The sequence below is a fragment of the Manis pentadactyla genome, chromosome 4 (genome assembly GCF_030020395.1).
Source record: "Manis pentadactyla isolate mManPen7 chromosome 4, mManPen7.hap1, whole genome shotgun sequence".
Taxonomy (NCBI): domain Eukaryota; kingdom Metazoa; phylum Chordata; class Mammalia; order Pholidota; family Manidae; genus Manis; species Manis pentadactyla.
The window spans coordinates 144,228,113-144,244,552 of NC_080022.1; the positions used below are offsets into that span (position 1 = coordinate 144,228,113).

Here is a 16,440-nt window from a genome sequence, read left to right on the forward strand (position 1 = left end):
TGGGGCGGGGCTCAAATGGGGCTGGGGGCGGGGCTGGATTCAGCGGGGTGGGGTGTGTGGGAGCTGGGGGTAAGCTCTGGAGAGGAACTAGGGATGGGTCTGAGGGCTGGGCCTGAGCGGCCGAGCTAAGGTTTTAGAGAGAAAGGGGAGGTACTAAGGTTTAAAGGTGTCCTGCTGGGACAAAGAGGAACCAAGAAGGAACTGGGAAACCTCGGATGAAGAGCGCGGCTGAAGTTTAGACTTGGGCTGAGAAGACAACGTAGCCTAGAGAGGGAGAGGGGCTGGGGGTGAAGGGTTTGGGCAAGCATGAGGCGGAGTTAAGGCCTGAGCTAGGGCAGAGCGGAGACTGGATTTGCGGTTGGCTCGGCCAAGTTGAGGTTCAGGGTTGGACTTTTGCAACAAATAGGCTTGTAGAGACCAACGGGCTTAGGACGATGTGGGTCAGGACGACAATGAGGATTCAAAGGTGGACTAAGGAAAAGACTGAAGACAACGCCAACACAAGGGAGGAAAACAGCAGCGGTAAGAAGGGAGCGGGGCAAATTACGGGCGGGCTTCGAGCTGGGGGCGTGGCAGCGGGGCTGGCCTCCCCGAGAGACTTGACGGGGGAGGCGGGGCCGAGGCCTGGGCTGGGGCGGAGTTAGGGCCTAGGGGCAGGCTCCCGCCGAGGCGTGGACCAATGATTGAGGACTGGCGCCTGGTGCGGCTGGGGCAGACCTGCTGAGCCAGAGGTGCCAACCCCTGGCTCTAGAACTGGAAGCATCGCTGTGCGGCAGCAGGGGGTCCGGGCCGCCGCCCAAGGTCCAGCACCCACCCAGTCATCGGGGCTTGGGAGGTTGGTTCCATTTACTCGGAGGGCAGGAAGGAGTCAGGAAGTTCCTCGAGTGACATCACAATCGCCTCTAGATATGGGCGGGGCCGGGCGGTATTTCCAAGGAGACGCGTGCACACTGCCCTGCCTTGCTCCCTACTTTCCCCTCATTCCCTTCCTTGGTTACTCCCTCCCTTCCTTTTCCCCCTCCCTCCCCCCTAACTCCCCCGCTCCCGTTCAGCTGCTTTGGTGCCCAACCCGGACCCTATCCCTTGTATCGCAAGGGCAGTGGAAGCTCCTTGGCCCACAGGACTGGTAGAATTCTTTGCAAATGAGCATCACCTGTGAGTTCTGAGTGAGGTTCCTGTGCCCCGATTTATGTCCTATAAGGAGACCACAAGCCGTCTCCTTCCTTTCAAGCTCTTCCTCTTCTCAGTCATTATGAAGTGCCCCCTATATCCAAACTTAATTATTTCTGCTCCAGGAGCTCTGGACAGCTGGTCAGTTAGAGCTCTCATACTAGAGAGCACCTGAAACTAGAGAGCAGACTGCCTTCCTCATATCTGAGTAGTTACTAAATCCCTCCCCTTGGTGAACAGAGTTATGACTGTTAAGGCCTCTTGGGGCTTTGGGGAGTGTTAATCAGTGGACCCTGCATACAAGCCCCTCTCATGGTGACTCTAGAGAGAGCAAGAGCAGTGGAGTCAGATAAAGCAGAATTTGAATCCTGACTCTGGCTCAGGCCCCTCTGGCCTGACTTCAGGGTCCAGGTTGGATAAGGGAGGCTGTGAAGTCAGGATTGAGTAGAACCAGAGGATGAGGAATTGGCTGTGTTAGAATTGAAAAGCAGGTATAGTAGGAAGTGATAGCTGGCAAGACAAGTTTAGATAGGATCCCCAAGTGAACAGGGCTGAAAGAGCACAGGCTATGGAGCCAGGAAGACTGGGTTTGAACTCCGTGATCTACTTCTGCCACCTATTAGATAACTTGTGTCTTTGGACAAATTACTTATCATAAATCTGTCTCCATCTGTAGAGTGGGTTGTGGTGAAGATTTAGAATGATATATAAAAGCCTGGCACCATGCCTGACATTGGGAAGATGCTCATCCTGGGTCAATATCTTCCCTTAGAAAAGTCCCTAGGCCTGAACCCTGGGTAGAATTTGCAATGCCATTGTTGCTTTGTGGTTCCAATAGGGGGATTATTTTGTTCTACTCATGCATTCTTTCAACCAACCAACATTTACTGAGCACTTTGCATATCCCAGGATCTGTAGATACAGAGGCAGATGAAAATGGGCCTTTTCCCAAATTCCTATCAAGTAAACACATGAAGTACCATGGCTGGGAAAAGGGGAACAAGACATGTGTAACCAGTTCTACTTGGATATCATTGTTCCTCCCAAGATGACCAGGTGTTTCTGGGGAATGAGAGGCAGGAGAGGAGGAATGGAAAAGGGGAGGAGTGGAAGGAGAGAAGGATGGGTAAGAGGAAGTGAGAACTAAGGAGGGAACCGGGGCCTGGGTCCTGAGGGGCCAGTTATGTCATGATAAGGAGTTTGCACCTCATTCTGAAGCCTATTGAAGAGGAGGAACATAGTGGGCCAGTTAGCAATCTAGAAAACCCAGTTTGGCTGCATTGTGAGGACGGTATGAGAGTAATGAGGCAGGAGGCAGGAGGCCAGGCAGGAGGCTACTGCAGCTGTCTCCGTTAGAGACAACGAAGGTCTGAACCAACACAGGCAGACTCAGGGGCAGGTAAGGATGCCAAGACTTGGTGATCAAGTTGGTGTAAAGTAAGGGATAGTCCTTCATTTTCCAGGTGAGGTGTCTGATTTTCTCTGAGATGGGAGATTACAGGAGGAGGGGGTTTGTGGAGGGCAGGAGAAGATGATAGGTTTCTTTGGAACATGCTGGTCTAGGATTTTGGGAATATCCAAGAGGATACTGGCTGTGTGCTCAGGAAAGCAGTCTGGCTTGGAAATCCAGATTTAAGTCATTTCATTGGGGGATGTTGAAACCATGAAGTGGCTGACATTATCCAAGACAAGCCTGTAGAATCTTCTGAGAAAGAAGCCAAAGAGAGAACTCTAGTAATCAATTTATGGGGTACAGCAGAGGAGGAAGAGACAGCAAAGCAGTTAGGAAAGAACTAAAGAGCTAGTCAGAGAAGGAAAAGATGAGACGAGAGATGTCTGACATGGGAGCCAAAGGAATGGAGTTTGAAGAAGAAAGAGGCTATCGGTCAACAGGGTCAAGTGAAATGAAATGAAAAGGCCACCGGGTTTGGCTTTTCAGAAGTCCTTGGTGGCCTTTGCCTAGACTCTTCTGATAGAGGGGTCCTGGTGGCTGCCACATTGCAGTGGCTGGAGTAGGAGGGAGAGGTGGAGACTCTGAGCTCACTGAAGGTAGGGACTGGGCCTCCTTCCCTGGTGTCTAGAGAAGCTATCCAATACATCTGTTAAATGAATGAGTGAATTAGACTGAAAAGTAAGAGAGGTGGGATATGCAGTGGTAGAGGGAAAAGCAGAGTTCATAGAATGTTTTGTTTTAAAGATGTCCATAGACTGCAGGGGGAAAAAAAAAAGGGGGAGGTTGTGAAAATTCTGACTGAGACCTAGAGTTCAGGTGCTGTGGTCAGGGGGAAGGACGGACACTTCCCCAGGCAGGAGAAGAGTTGATGAAGGTAGGAGCAGCCACAGATCATGCTGGTGAAATGATTTGCTAAGAGGAATAGCAGCAGGGTAGGAGTTTCCAGCAAAGTGCTTGGAGTCTCATTCGTTCATACCATGCTGTGGAGAACAGGAGCTGATCAAGGACCTGTAGAAGGATGACCAAGTGCCACTGAAGGCCCAGCTTATGTCTCCAAGCAATTGCTTCCCTTCCTTAAGCAGGACTCTGCTTGGAAGCCCCAAATGGCAAAGCTAATTGTGGGAAGAAAAGCGGCAGACTCTACCCTGTGGTTGCTGATGGAGCTGCTGTCCCAGTTGCTCTGCTCTGGGCACCCTTTGACCAGGCTCCACACACCCTGACACAAATCCTGAAACTGTCCCTTCTTGTTCAGAGTCTGGTTCCTATTCATTTCTCTAGGTTCAGCTCCTATTATGTTTCTTCCAAGTACTATTTCCCATTCCCCACCCCCCTTCTCAGTGGTGTCCTAGTTCTGTGTTCCCACGGCCTTCCTCCCCACCATCTGCCCACCCCCAGTGTCTGTATCACATTGCTGTCATCAGCTGTTGCTCATACATCCCGTGTACTTCCCCTCACCCTTTATCCCAGCCCATTGAGAGCAGAGACTGTTGTGTTGGTTTTTAAATCTCTCATCTCTGGAGGCAGCTGGGGCCTGACCCCTGGAGCTTCTCAGGAAATGTCTGATGACTGAATAGAGGGGCTGCGGATGCTGCCACTCTGCTCTCTCACAGATGTAAACAGGTTACCCAGCTGGGAGAGAGGCCATCTGCTGACTGGTGTGGCATGTAGCACTGATGCATCGACCTTCTCTGAAGGTGAGTTCTGGATCTCTGGGCCCAGGGGTCCCTGCCACCCTCACTGTGGAAAGCTGACACTTGGTTGTAGGTAGGAGGTATCAACCCTTGAAGGGGTTAACCCAGCTGCCCTACTGCCACCCTATCCCCTATTCATGTGAGACAGAGAGGGCCCTCCTGTGGGCCACAGTGACCCCTTTTCTTTGCATAGTACTTTTTTTTTTTGGTATCATTAATCTACAATTACATGAGGAACATTATGTTTACTTGACTCCCCCCATCACCAAGTTCCCTCCACATACCCCATTGCAGTCACTGTCCATCAGCGTAGTAAGATGCTGTAGAATCAACCCGTCCTCTCCATGCTGGACAGCCCTCCCCATGCCCACACCCACATTATACATGCTAATCATAATGCCCCCTTTCTCTACCCCCCTTATCCCTCCCTTCCCACCCATCCTCCCAGTCCCTTTCCCTTTGGTAACTATTAGTCCATTCTTGGGTTCTGTGATTCTACTGCTGTTTTGTTCCTTCAGTTTTTGCTTTGTTCTTATACTCCACATATGAGTGAAATCATTTGGTACTTGTCTTTCTCTGCCTGGCTTATTTCACTGAGCATAATACCCTCCAGCTCCATCCATGTTGCCTCAAATGGTAGGATTTGTTTTCTTCTTATGGCTAAATAATATTCCATTGTGTATATGTACCACCTCTTCTTTATCCATTCATCTACCGATGGACACTTAGGTTGCTTCCATTTCTTGGCTGTTGTAAGAAGTGCTGCCATAAACATAGGGGTGCATCTGTCTTTTTCAAACTGGGCTGCTGTATTCTTAGGTAAATTCCTAGAAGTGGAATTCCTGGGTCAAATGGTATTTCTATTTTGAGCTTTTTGACGAACCTCCATATTGCTTTCCACAATGGTTGAACTACGTACATTCCCACCAGTAGTGTAGGAGGGTTCCCCTTTCTCCACAACCTCACCTACATTTGTTGTTGTCTGTCTTTTGGATGGCAGCCATCCTTACTGGTGTGAGGTGATAACTCACTGGGGTTTTAATTTGCATTTCTCTGATGACTAGCGATGTAGAACATCTTTTCATGTGTCTGTTGGCCATCTGAATTTCTTCTTTGGAGAACTGTCTGTTCAGCTCCTCTGCCCATTTTTTAATTGGATTATTTACTTTTTGTTTGTTGAGGTACATGAGCTCTTTATATATTTTGGATGTCAACCCTTTATTGGATCTGTTGTTTATGAATATATTCTCCCATACTGTAGGGTACCTTTTTGTTCTATTGATGGTGTCCTTTGCTGTACAGAAGCTTTTCAGCTTGATATAGTCCCACTTGTTCATTTTTGCTTTTGTTTCCCTTGCCCGGGGAGATATGTTCATGAAGAAGTCACTCATATTTATGTCCAAGAGATTTTTGCCTGTTTTTTTCTAGGAGTTTTATGGTTTCATGACTTATATTCAGGTCTTTGATCCATTTTGAAATTACTTTTGTGTATGGGGTTAGACAGTGATCCAGAAACATTCTCTTACATGTAGCTGTTCAGTTTTGCCAGCACCATCTGTTGAAGAGACTGTCATTTCCCCATTGTATATCCATGGCTCCTTTATCATATATTAATTGACCATATATGTTTGGGTTAATGTCTGGAGTCTCTATTCTGTTCCACTGGACTGTGGCTCTGTTCTTGTGCCAGTACCAAATTGTCTTGATTACTGTGGCTTTATAGTAGAGCTTGAAGTTGGGGAGATAGATTCCCCCACTTTATTCTTCCTTCTCAGGATTGCTTTGGCTATTTGGGGTCTTTGGTGTTTCCATATGAATTTTTGAACTATTTGTTCCAGTTCGTTGAAGAATACTGTTGGTAATTTGATAGGGATTGCATTGAATCTGTAGATTGCTTTGGGCAGGATGGCCATTTTGACGATATTAATTCTTCCTAGCCAAGAGCATGGGATGAGTTTCCATTTGTTAGTGACCTCTTTAATTTCTCTTAAGAGTGTCTTGTAGAGGAGGCGGAGCCAACATGGCGGCGTGAGTAGGACAGTGGGAATCTCCTCCCAAAAACATATAGACTTTTGAAAATACAGCAAACACAACTAGCCCTAAAAGAGAGACCAGAAGACGCAGGACAGTGGCCAGACTGCAGCTACACCAGCGAGAACCCAGCGACTGGTGAAAGGGGTAAGATACAAGCCCCGGCCCAGCGGGACCTGAGCGCCCCTCCCCCCAGCTCCCGGCGGGAGAAGAGCAGGCAGAGCGGGAGGGAGACGGAGCCCAGGACTGCCGAACACCCAGCCCCAGCCATCCAGGCCAGAGCGCAGACACAGTACGTGCCCAGGGGGCCCTGGATACTGGGGGAACAGGGAGTAAGACCTCTGAGCGGGTGCCGAAGCTGATGCCCCTGTGACAAAGAAAAGCGGGGGCTTTTTGAAAGTCTTAAAGGGACAGGGACTTAACAGCTTGACGGAAACAACCCAGGTCACAGTACAGCAGCTGGAAATTACAGGGAAAACCGGGTGCACTAACCCCCTGGGCAACAGCTCTGAGACCCCTCACGGAGGCAAACGGTCAAGCAGCCCCCCCATCCATTACCCCACCGGGCGCTGCGAAAGCAGAGAAGCAGCCTGAGACAAATTCCGCCCACAGAAAGGGAAATTTCTCCCTCCCGGCCAGGCAAGACACAAAGACCCACTCTACACGCAATTACCCAACACAAGCCACTAGGGGTCGCAGTTGTCCCAGTAAAGAAAGGCCAGTAGCAAGTGAAAATTTTGGCCCTCCCAGCTGACAGTCAATAGCACCTGTCAACATGAAAAGGCAAAAAAATATGATCCAGACAAGACTAACCCAGACAGCTTCGGCATCTGCTACATCTTCCCCTGAGAAGGAATCTGGGGAGATAGATTTAGCCAGTCTACCTGAAAAATAATTCAAAACAAAAGTCATAACCATGCTGATGGACTTGCAGAGAAATATGCAAGAACTAAGGAAGGAGAATTCAGAAATAAAACAAGCTCTGGAAGGACTTCAAAACAGAATGGACGAGATGCAAGAGACCATTAATGGACTAGAAAACAGAGAACAGGAACGCAGAGAAGCTGATGCAGAGAGAGATAAAAGGATCTCCAGGAATGAAAGAATTTTAAGAGAGCTGAGTGACCAATCGAAAAGGAACAATATAAGAATCATAGGTATTCCAGAAGAAGTAGAGAGAGAAAAGGGGATAGAAAATGTCTTTGAAGAAATAATTGCTGAAAATTTCCCCAAACTAGGGGAAGAAATGGCCTCTCAGACCACAGAGGTACACAGAACTCCCATGACAAGGGATCCAAGGAGGGCAACACCAAGACACATAATAATTAAAATGGCAAAGAGTGTCTTGTAGTTTTCAGGGTATAGATCTTTCACTTCCTTGGTTAGGTTTATTCCTAGGTATTTTATTCTTTTTGATGCTATTGTGAATGGAATTGTTTTCCTGATTTCTCTTTCTGTTAGTTCATCATTAGTGTATAGGAATGCAACAGATTTCTGTGTATTAATTTTGTATCCTGCAATTTTGCTGAATTCAGATATTAGTTTTCCAGTAATTTTGGAGTGGAGTCTTTAGGGTTTTTTATGTACAATATCATGTCATCTGCAAATAGTGTCAGTTTGACTTCTTCTTTACCAATCTGGATGCCTTGTATTTCTTTGTTTTGTCTAATTGCTGTGGCTAGGACCTCCAGTACTATGTTGAATAACAGTGGGGAGAGTGGGCATCCCTGTCTTGGTCCCGATCTTACAGGAAAAGCTTTCAGCTTCTCACTGTTAAGTATGATGTTGGCTGTGGGTTTGTCATATATGGCCTTTATTATGTTGAGGTACTTGCCCTGTATACCCATTTTGTAGAGAGTTTTTATCATGAATGGATGTTGAATTTTGTCGAATGCTTTTTCAGCATCTATGGAAATGATCATGTGGTTTCTGTCCTTTTTGTTGATGTGGTGGATGATGTTGATGGATTTTCGAATGTTGTACCATCCTTGCATCCCTGAGATAAATCCTACTTGATCATGGTGGATGATCCTCTTCATGAATTTTTGAATTTGGTTTGCTAATATTTTGTTGAGTATTTTTTCATTTATGTTTTTCAGGGATATTGGTCTCTAATTTTCCTTTTTGATGCGGTCTTTGCCTGGTTTTGTTATAAGAGTGATGCTGGCTTCATAGAATGAGTTTGGACGTATTCCCTCCTCTTCTATTTTTTGGAAAACTTTAAGGAGAATGGTTATTACGTCTTCTCTGTATGTCTGATAAAATTCAGCAGTGAATCTATCTGGCCGAGGGGTTTTGATCTTGGGTAGTTTTTTGGTTACCAATTCGATTTCTTTGCTGGTAATTGGTCTGTTTAGATTTTCTCTTTCTTCCTTGGTCAGTCTTGGAAGGTTGTATTTTTCTAGGAAGTTCTCCATTTCTCCTAGGTTTTCCAGCGTGTTAGCATATAGGTTTTCATAGTATTCTCTAATGATTCTTTGTATTTCTGTGGGGTCCGTTGTGATTTTTCTTTCTCATTTCTGATTCTGTTGATGTGTGTAGATTCTTTTTCTCTTAATAAGTCTGGCTAGGGGCTTATCTATTTTGTTTAGTTTTTCAAAGAACCAGCTCTTGGTTTCATTGATTTTTTTCTATTGTTTTAGTCTTCTTAATTTTATTTATTTCTTCTCTGATCTTTATTATGTCCCTCCTTCTGCTGACTTTGGGCCTCATTTGTTCTTCTTTTTCCAGTTTCAATAATTGACTTTAGACTATTCATTTGGGATTGTTCTTCCTTCTTTAAATAGGCCTGGATTGCTACATACTTTCCTTCTCTGTGTCCCACAGAAGTTGGGGCGTTATGCTGTTGTTGTCATTTGTCTCCATATATTGCTTGATCTCTGTTTTAATTTGATCATTGATCCATTGATTATTTAGGAGCATGTTGTTAAGCCTCCATGTGTTTGTGAGCCTTTTTGTTTTCTTTGTACAATTTATTTCTAGTTTTATGCCTTTGTGATCTGAGAAGTTGGTTGGTAGAATTTCAATCTTTTTGGATTTACTGAGGCTCTTTTTGTGGCCTAGTATGTGGTCTATTCGGGAAAATGTTCCATGTGCACTTGAGAAGAATGTGTATCCTCTTGCTTTTGGGTGTAGAGTTCTGTAGGTGTCTGTTAAGTCCATCTGTTCTAGTGTGTTGTGCAGTGCCTCTGTATCCTTACTTATTTTCTGTCTGGTGGATCTGTCCTTTGGAGTGAGTGGTGTGTTGAAGTCTCCTAGAACAAATGCATTGCATTCTATTTCCTCCTTTAATTCTGTTAGTATTTGTTTCACATATGTTGGTGCTCCTGTAGTGGGTGCATATATATTTATAATGGTTATATCCTCTTCTTGGACTGAGCCCTTTATCGTTATGTAATGTCCTTCTTTATCTCGTTACGTTCTTTGTTTTGAAGTCTATTTTGTCTGATACAAGTACTGCAACACCTGCTTTTTTCTCCCTATTGTTTGCATGAAATATCTTTTTCCATCCCTTGACTTTAATCTGTGTATGTCTTTGGGTTTGAGGTGAGTCTCTTGTAAGTGGTATATAGATGGGTCTTGCTTTTTTATCCATTCTGTTAGTGTGTCTTTTGATTGGTGCATTCAGTCCATTTACATTTAGGGTGATTATTGAAAGATATGTACTTATTGCCACTGCAGGCTTTAGATTCATGGTTACCAAAGGTTCAAGGGTAGCTTTTTTACTATCTAACTGTCTCACTTTACTCTCTTATTAAGCTTTAATAAACAGTCTGATGATTATTTCTCTCCCTTCTTATTCCTCCTCCTACATTCTTTATATGTTAGGTGGTTTATTCTGTACTCTTTCGTGTTTCCTTTGACTGCTTTTGTGAGTAGTTTTTATTTTTTGCCTTTAGTTAGTATTTGGTTGGTCTGCTTTCTTTGCTGTGATTTTATTTTCTCTGGTGACATCTATTTAGCTTTAGGAGTGCTTCCATCTAGAACAGTCCTTTTAAAATATCTTGTAGAGGTGGTTTGTGGGAGGCAAATTCCCTCAACTTTTGCTTGTCTGGGAATTGTTTAATCCCTCCTTCATATTTAAATGATAATCGTGCTGGATACAGTATTCTTGGTTCAAGGCCCTTCTGTTTCATTGAATTAAATATATCATGCCATTCTCTTCTGGCCTGTAAGGTTTCTGTTGAGAAGTCTGATGATAGCCTGATGGGTTTTCCTTTGTAGGTGACCTTTATTCTCTCTCTGGCTGCCTTTAACACTCTGTCCTTGTCCTTGATCTTGGCCATTTTTATTATTATGTGTCTTGTTGTTGTCCTCCTTGGGTCCCTTTTATTGGGAGTTCTGTGGGCTTCCATGGTTGGAGAGATTATTTCCTCCCCCAGTTTGAGGAAGTTTTCAGCAATTATTTCTTCAAAGACACTTTCTATCCTTTTTTCTCTCTTCTTCTTCTGGTACACCTATAATGCAAATATTGTTCTGTTTGGATTGGTCATACAGTTCTCTTAATATTCTTTCATTTCTGGAGATCCTTTTCTCTCTCTCTGCCTCAGCTTCTCTGTATTCCTGTTCTCTGATTTCTATTCCATTAACGGCCTCTTGCACCTCATCCAGTTTGCTCTTAAGTCCTTCCAGAGATTGTTTTATTTCTGTATTCTCCCTCCCTGCTTGCTCCTTTAGCTCTTGCATATTTCTCTGCAGGTCCATCAGCATGGTTATGACCTTTATTTTGAATTCTTTTTCAGGAAGATTGGTTAAATCTATCTCCCTAGGCCCTCTCTCAGGGGTTGTCTGGGGAATTCTGGACTGGACCAAATTCTGCCTTTTCATGGTGATAGAGGTAGCTATAGGCAGGTGGAACATGGGTCAGCTGGGAGAACAAAGTCCCTTCCTGCTTGCTGGATGCCTTGCCCTTCTCCGCTGCCTGTGTCAGTTACCCGCACTCCTGGAGCAGCCTCTGGATTAATCCACTACGCTGCCGTGGGCAGGGTCACTGTCACGGTAGCCCAGAGCCCTACAGGGAGTGGCAGGTGCACTGGGTGTGCTCTCCTGCGAGAGCAGTGCCCCTTTGCGCCTTGCCCTTGTTTCCTTTGCCTTTTCTGGGCAGCTGCCTGCCGGCGGTGGACTTTGGGTCTGGCCCAGGCAGTTGTGTGCCAGGAGGAGATTCTGGGCGGCTGCTGGGGGCATGGCTGCTCCCAGCCTACTCACCGCCACCACCACAGGCACGCACGGCTGTTCCCTGGCTGCTCCACTGCCATCTCAGGTGTGTGTGGCCACTCTCTGGCTACTGAGCCGATGTGTTGGGGGCTGCGCTGGCCAGGGGAACGACCGGCAGGCTGCTTATCACCGTGAGGGGCTTCAGGGCTGTGTTGCCACCCAGGGGGCTGGGGCGCCTGACATTCCTCAGGATTCCCAGCTGCTGGGCTGCGTGTGCCAGGATGTTTCCATCCAGCTGTGAGGCCCCTGTCCCTTTAAGACTTTCAAAAAACACTTGCTTTTCTTTTTTCCCAGGGGAGCTGGTTGTGGGGACCCACTTGTAGATTTTGCTTTTCCGTTTTTCTCATATCCAGCACACCATGCAGTGTGTGTCTGTGCTCCCGGTGCGGATTACTAGAGCTGGTTGTTTAGCAGTCCTGGACTTTCACTCCCTCCCCACTCTGACTCCTTTCATCCTGCCGGGGTGCTGGGGTGGGGGGAGCGCTTGGGTCCCACTGGGCCGTGGCTTGTTTCTTACCCCCTTCGTGAGGCGCTGGGTTCTCGCAGATGTAGATGTCGCCTTGCTGTTGTACTGTATCCACTGGTCTCTCTTTTAGGAATAGTTGTATTTGTTGTATTTTCAAAAATATTTATGGTTTTGGGAGATTTCCGCTGCCCTACTCATGCCGCCATCTTGGTTCCTCCGCCCTTTGCATAGTACTTTATAGTGTACAAATGTCTTTGACATATGTGAACTGAATCCTCCCAACAACCTTGTGAAAAAGGTACCCCTATTTTGTGCATAAGGAAATTAGGCTCTAAGAAGTAATTTGCCCAAGGTTACCCAGCTAAGTGACAAAGAGTCAAGACTTGGACCCAGGCTTGTCCAGGTGCTGAAGTTCAGGGTACTTGCCACATGCTGCTTTTTGCCCCAGTTCAGCAGTGCTGAAGAAACCCAAGCTCGTAGTGGTGGTGGTGGTGTTCCAAGGTCCTGAATTACGTATCTTATTTTCCTTGGGATGGAGAAAGAGCACGGGAGAAGAGGAAGCAGAAAGGGAGGCTGCCAAGTGGGTCAGGGTGTATGAAGGATCCGGGACTCTCACAGCCTGGATGAGAGGAATGCAGGGCAAGGCTCAGACCAAGCTGCCCTATCTCCTCATCTTAAAGTTTTACTCATTACAGGGAATGGTTAAAGTGCACTCCTCCTGCTTGTTTGGAGGGAGTCAGCCGGCCATAGCACCTCATGCCAGGCTCCCATGGAACTCATCAGTGTCCACCTTCTTTCTCTCGGGGTGGGTGCAGCTGGAATCCGGGGGACCTGCAGAAAAGTGCCTTTTCCTCTCAGCCCTGGTGAGACCTTGGGCACATGGAGTCACTTCATGGGCTTACCTTTTAGATGGTGGCTTGCGGGGTGAGCCATTGGTAGACTGGAACCTCAGACAGGTCAGACTTGAGGCTGGGATACTCACAGATGTGAGCATCAGAAGTGGGAAGGCTTTCTCCTATCCCACATTTCACCCCAGTAGCTTCTCCTGTTCCCTGAGAAAGGGGACATGGTATCTGTTGCCTACAAGGGACAGAAGGGTGGGTTGTTCATTTGTGACTCCCAGGATTGGGGAAGAGAGAATGGATGGGAATGGGAACTTGCTGAGTACAGAGCAGGGAAGGAATCAAGAGTGTGGGAAAGGGGAGAGAAGTGAGAAAGGTGTTGGAAGGGAGAAGGGGCTTGGAGAGGAGGGAAAAGGACCAGTCAGCAGAAGCAGCCAAGTAGCATGATGAGTGGCGGGTTAGGCCTCTGCTCTCCTCTAGGCTTGGGCCTCCATACCATAGCAGGCCTTGGGGCTGAAGTGGCTTCAGAGGCAGAGAGGGGCTGACGTGGCCCTCTTGGGCTTGTGCAGGGTAGACATAGGAACAGAGAGGCTGCTGCTCGCTCTAATCACTGGGGACTGAAATGGAGCTCCAGTCTGCCATAGCGAGAGGGCCTTCCCCTACCGAGGTACCCTGTGGAGCTAACAACCCCGTCGAGCAGGGGGTGAGGGACAGGCAGGACTTGGTGGAAGGCCCCAGGCTAGCCTTCCACAGAAGACAGAGGAGGGCAAGAGGCAGGTGTCACAGGACAGGTATGGGAGGGGACCTGATGAAGACCTTGGTGAGAGCTGCCTGGGGGCCTGCGGGGGACAGGCAGTCTGCACTGGGCTGGGGGAAGGCAGTGCTGAGACCTGGAGTTACTACTCTGAGGCACAAACACCTGGAGGTGGGGAGGCTGGTGGGTGAATTTGGTGGAGTCTTTGGACTAAGCTGGAGACCCGGAGGTGCTCTGCCACTGCCCCCCCCGTAACATGGACTCCTACCTCAGGTGACTCCACTGATGCTGACAGGTGCTGCTGGAAACATAAGCAGTGCAGCAGGCACATCTTTCACCCCTTCACTTCAGACTGTGGCCACCACGATGTGCACCTGCACTCTATCAGCCACTGCGACTGTGACTCTAGGTAAGGGCCCATCTCCTTGGGAGACTCCAAGCCCAGAGCCCAGCCCCGTTTTTGTAAACCTGACTCTGCCCCAAGGGCAATGGGGTGGAGGTTTTTTGGCAGCCTGGGCTGGGCCCAGTGGAAGCCCGCTGTCCTTCAGGCTCCTCGGTTCTGGGCCCCTGGGGAGTCTTGGAGGCGTGGGAGCCAGGCTGAGTCCCCTGTGTGGCAGGCTGAAGGACTGCTCAGAGAAGACAAATAGCAGCAGCTCCCAAGACGTGGGCTCACCCTGTTTCAGCATCATCCAATCCCCTTGCTTTGGGCTCGTCCCAGAGGAAGAATGTGTGGAGCGGTTCTGGTACAGCTGGTGAGTGCTGGCAGGCTGACAGGGGAGGCGCTCAGGGGCACTGGCTCCCACTTTCTCTCAACCTCTTTCCCTGTTCCCTTCCCTTCCAGGTGCAAAGGCTACAGGCCCATCTCTGTGGCAGTGATCCACCACCCGCTCCACCATGACTATGGGGCAGATGACCTGAATGAGGAGGAGGAAGAGGAGGAAGCAGCAAGCCAGCCTCCCATTCCAGCCCAGGTGGTGCCCATCACCGCACCCACCATCACATGCATGAGCACTGTCTCAGTTCCCTCTGACTCAGCAGCTCCCATCACTATCTGGCGCTCTGAGAGCCCCACAGGGAAATCCCAGGGCAGCAGGGTGATCAAGAAGGTAAAGAAGAAAAAGGAAAAAGAGAAAGACAAGGAGATGGATGAGAAGGTAAAGCTAAAGAAAAAAGTCAAGAAGGGCAAGGTGACTAAGAAGAAAAGCCCAATTAAATCAGGACCTTCGCCTCCAGACTTGAGTCAATCGACAAGCCCAAGAGAGTCAGCTGGGATGTCAGAGTCCAGCCCAGACAGTAGGAGAGACCTGGACAGTGAGAACAGTTACAGTGATCCCAGGTGGGAGGAGCCCTCCAGCGAGGATGTTGTAGAGTCTTTGTTACCCAGGAAGAAAAAGAACACAGTCCAGGCCAAGAAGCCTGGGGTGAAGGCCTTGCCAGTCAAGAAAGTCATCAAGAGGAAATCTCCCCCAACATCAAACCCCAATCTCAGTTGAGGCCAAGGCGACCAGGGTGAAGAATAAAAGGGATCAAGCCTATAGCTGACCTCCTGCTGCTGTTCTGTCTCCCTTCAACCTGGCTGTTTCTAGGGGGATGGGGTGGGCTCTGGGCACAGCTGGAGCCAGGGGGCTAGGGGGCTGCAGGGGTTTCTGAAGGGCAATCCATCTTTCAAGAGGAAGTCCAAGGGAAGGTAGTGGGAGAGTAGTGAGGAGCACAGCCTGTTTCTTAGATCATCCTAGGCCCAGGGCAGAATAGCACATTGGGGTCAGGTGGGAAGGAGGCATCCTGTTCACTGGGAGACTGGTTTGTGTGAATTCCACTAGGGGACAGGCAGTACTGTCTGCAGTGATGCCCTAATAAATCGAACTTTTCAACCCACTCTACCACTGTGCCTGGCCTTTGCCTCCTTTAAGGGGCCCTAGGGAAAGTGCTGGTGGCACCAAAGGTGTGTCTTCCCAGCTGGTGTGGCTCTGCTCCTGCTAGGCCCTTCTAGACCTTTTGTGCTAAAGGGAATAGAACTGACTTCCCGACAGGTCAGCCCCTTCCTCCAACTTTTGCAAACAAATGACCAAAGAGATCTTGAAGAAAAGGAAGGTGGGGAGCTCCCCAAGCTTGGGCCTTTATTGACTTCTCTGCTAAGCCTCAAGCAGGGGAAAGGGACGGGGACAGCCTCACTCTCCCAGCACCAACTTGCAAAGATGTGAGACCAAGCCCGAGTGAAAAACACGGGGAGATCAGGAGTCCAGAGCATGAAGAGGCAGTGAGGCTCAGCAAAGGCACCAGGGCCAGGGAGCTGGCTGGTCTCAAGCCTGGAAGCAGGGGGCTGGCCTCCCCTGCAACGTCCCAGCTCCCTTTCCCAGTCCAGTGCTTGTGTGTAGAAGCCTGTAAGCATGGGGCCCGTCCTAGGGCAGGTCTATTTGAGTTGCATAGATAGACCATCACAGACCAAGGCACAGCCAGCAAAAAGTGGGGAGAAAGGTGCAGGCATTCAAGTTGAGAAACCCAAATTTCCTCGTGGCCTTTCTCCGATATACCAGAGAAGACTAGTAGGCATGGGATGGCTGGCTGTATGAGTGTTAACAGGAGCTAATATTTACTGAGGCCTTAAGGGGGCCTGAGCACTGGGCTAAGCACGGAACACTCTGTCCCTCACAGCTGTCCTGAGGAGGTAGGCATCACTATCTCCATTTCCCAGTTAAGAAAGCTGGCTTAGCGACAATAGGATCTTGCTCAAAGTCACAGGGCTGAGTAGTGGGGCAGGCACTGACCCTCAGCAGCCCGATGCAGAAGCTGCCTGCTCTTCTGCACCACTGCTTCTTGAT

General features: G+C 48.3%; 1 protein-coding gene across 4 annotated transcripts; it reads left to right on the forward strand.

Moving 5' to 3' along the window:
- The first annotated feature begins 75 nt into the window (after positions 1-75).
- On the forward strand, positions 76-16,406 carry PROCA1 (protein interacting with cyclin A1). Of its 4 annotated transcripts, XM_057501114.1 has the most exons (5): positions 76-522; positions 4,234-4,317; positions 13,895-14,030; positions 14,239-14,373; positions 14,463-16,406. In XM_057501114.1, the coding sequence occupies exons 1-5, from the start codon at positions 435-437 to the stop codon at positions 15,112-15,114; spliced, it is 1,095 nt and encodes a 364-aa protein (XP_057357097.1). In that variant the 5' UTR covers positions 76-434; the 3' UTR covers positions 15,115-16,406. The 4 variants fall into 4 exon arrangements, with proteins under 4 accessions (XP_057357097.1, XP_057357096.1, XP_036745730.2 ...); XM_057501113.1 differs by having other exon boundaries at positions 13,895-14,373; XM_036889835.2 differs by lacking the exon at positions 4,234-4,317.
- Positions 16,407-16,440: the final 34 nt, after the last annotated feature.

What these genes read in the sequence shown, in the direction of transcription:
- PROCA1 (XM_057501113.1), top strand. Translation starts at nt 4,297, where the DNA reads ATGCATCGACCTTCTCTGAAG. An exon ending in TGCATCGACCTTCTCTGAAG is followed by an intron (nt 4,318 to 13,894) that starts GTGAGTTCTGGA and finishes CTCCTACCTCAG; the next exon opens with GTGACTCCACTGATGCTGAC. An exon ending in GAGCGGTTCTGGTACAGCTG is followed by an intron (nt 14,374 to 14,462) that starts GTGAGTGCTGGC and finishes CTTCCCTTCCAG; the next exon opens with GTGCAAAGGCTACAGGCCCA.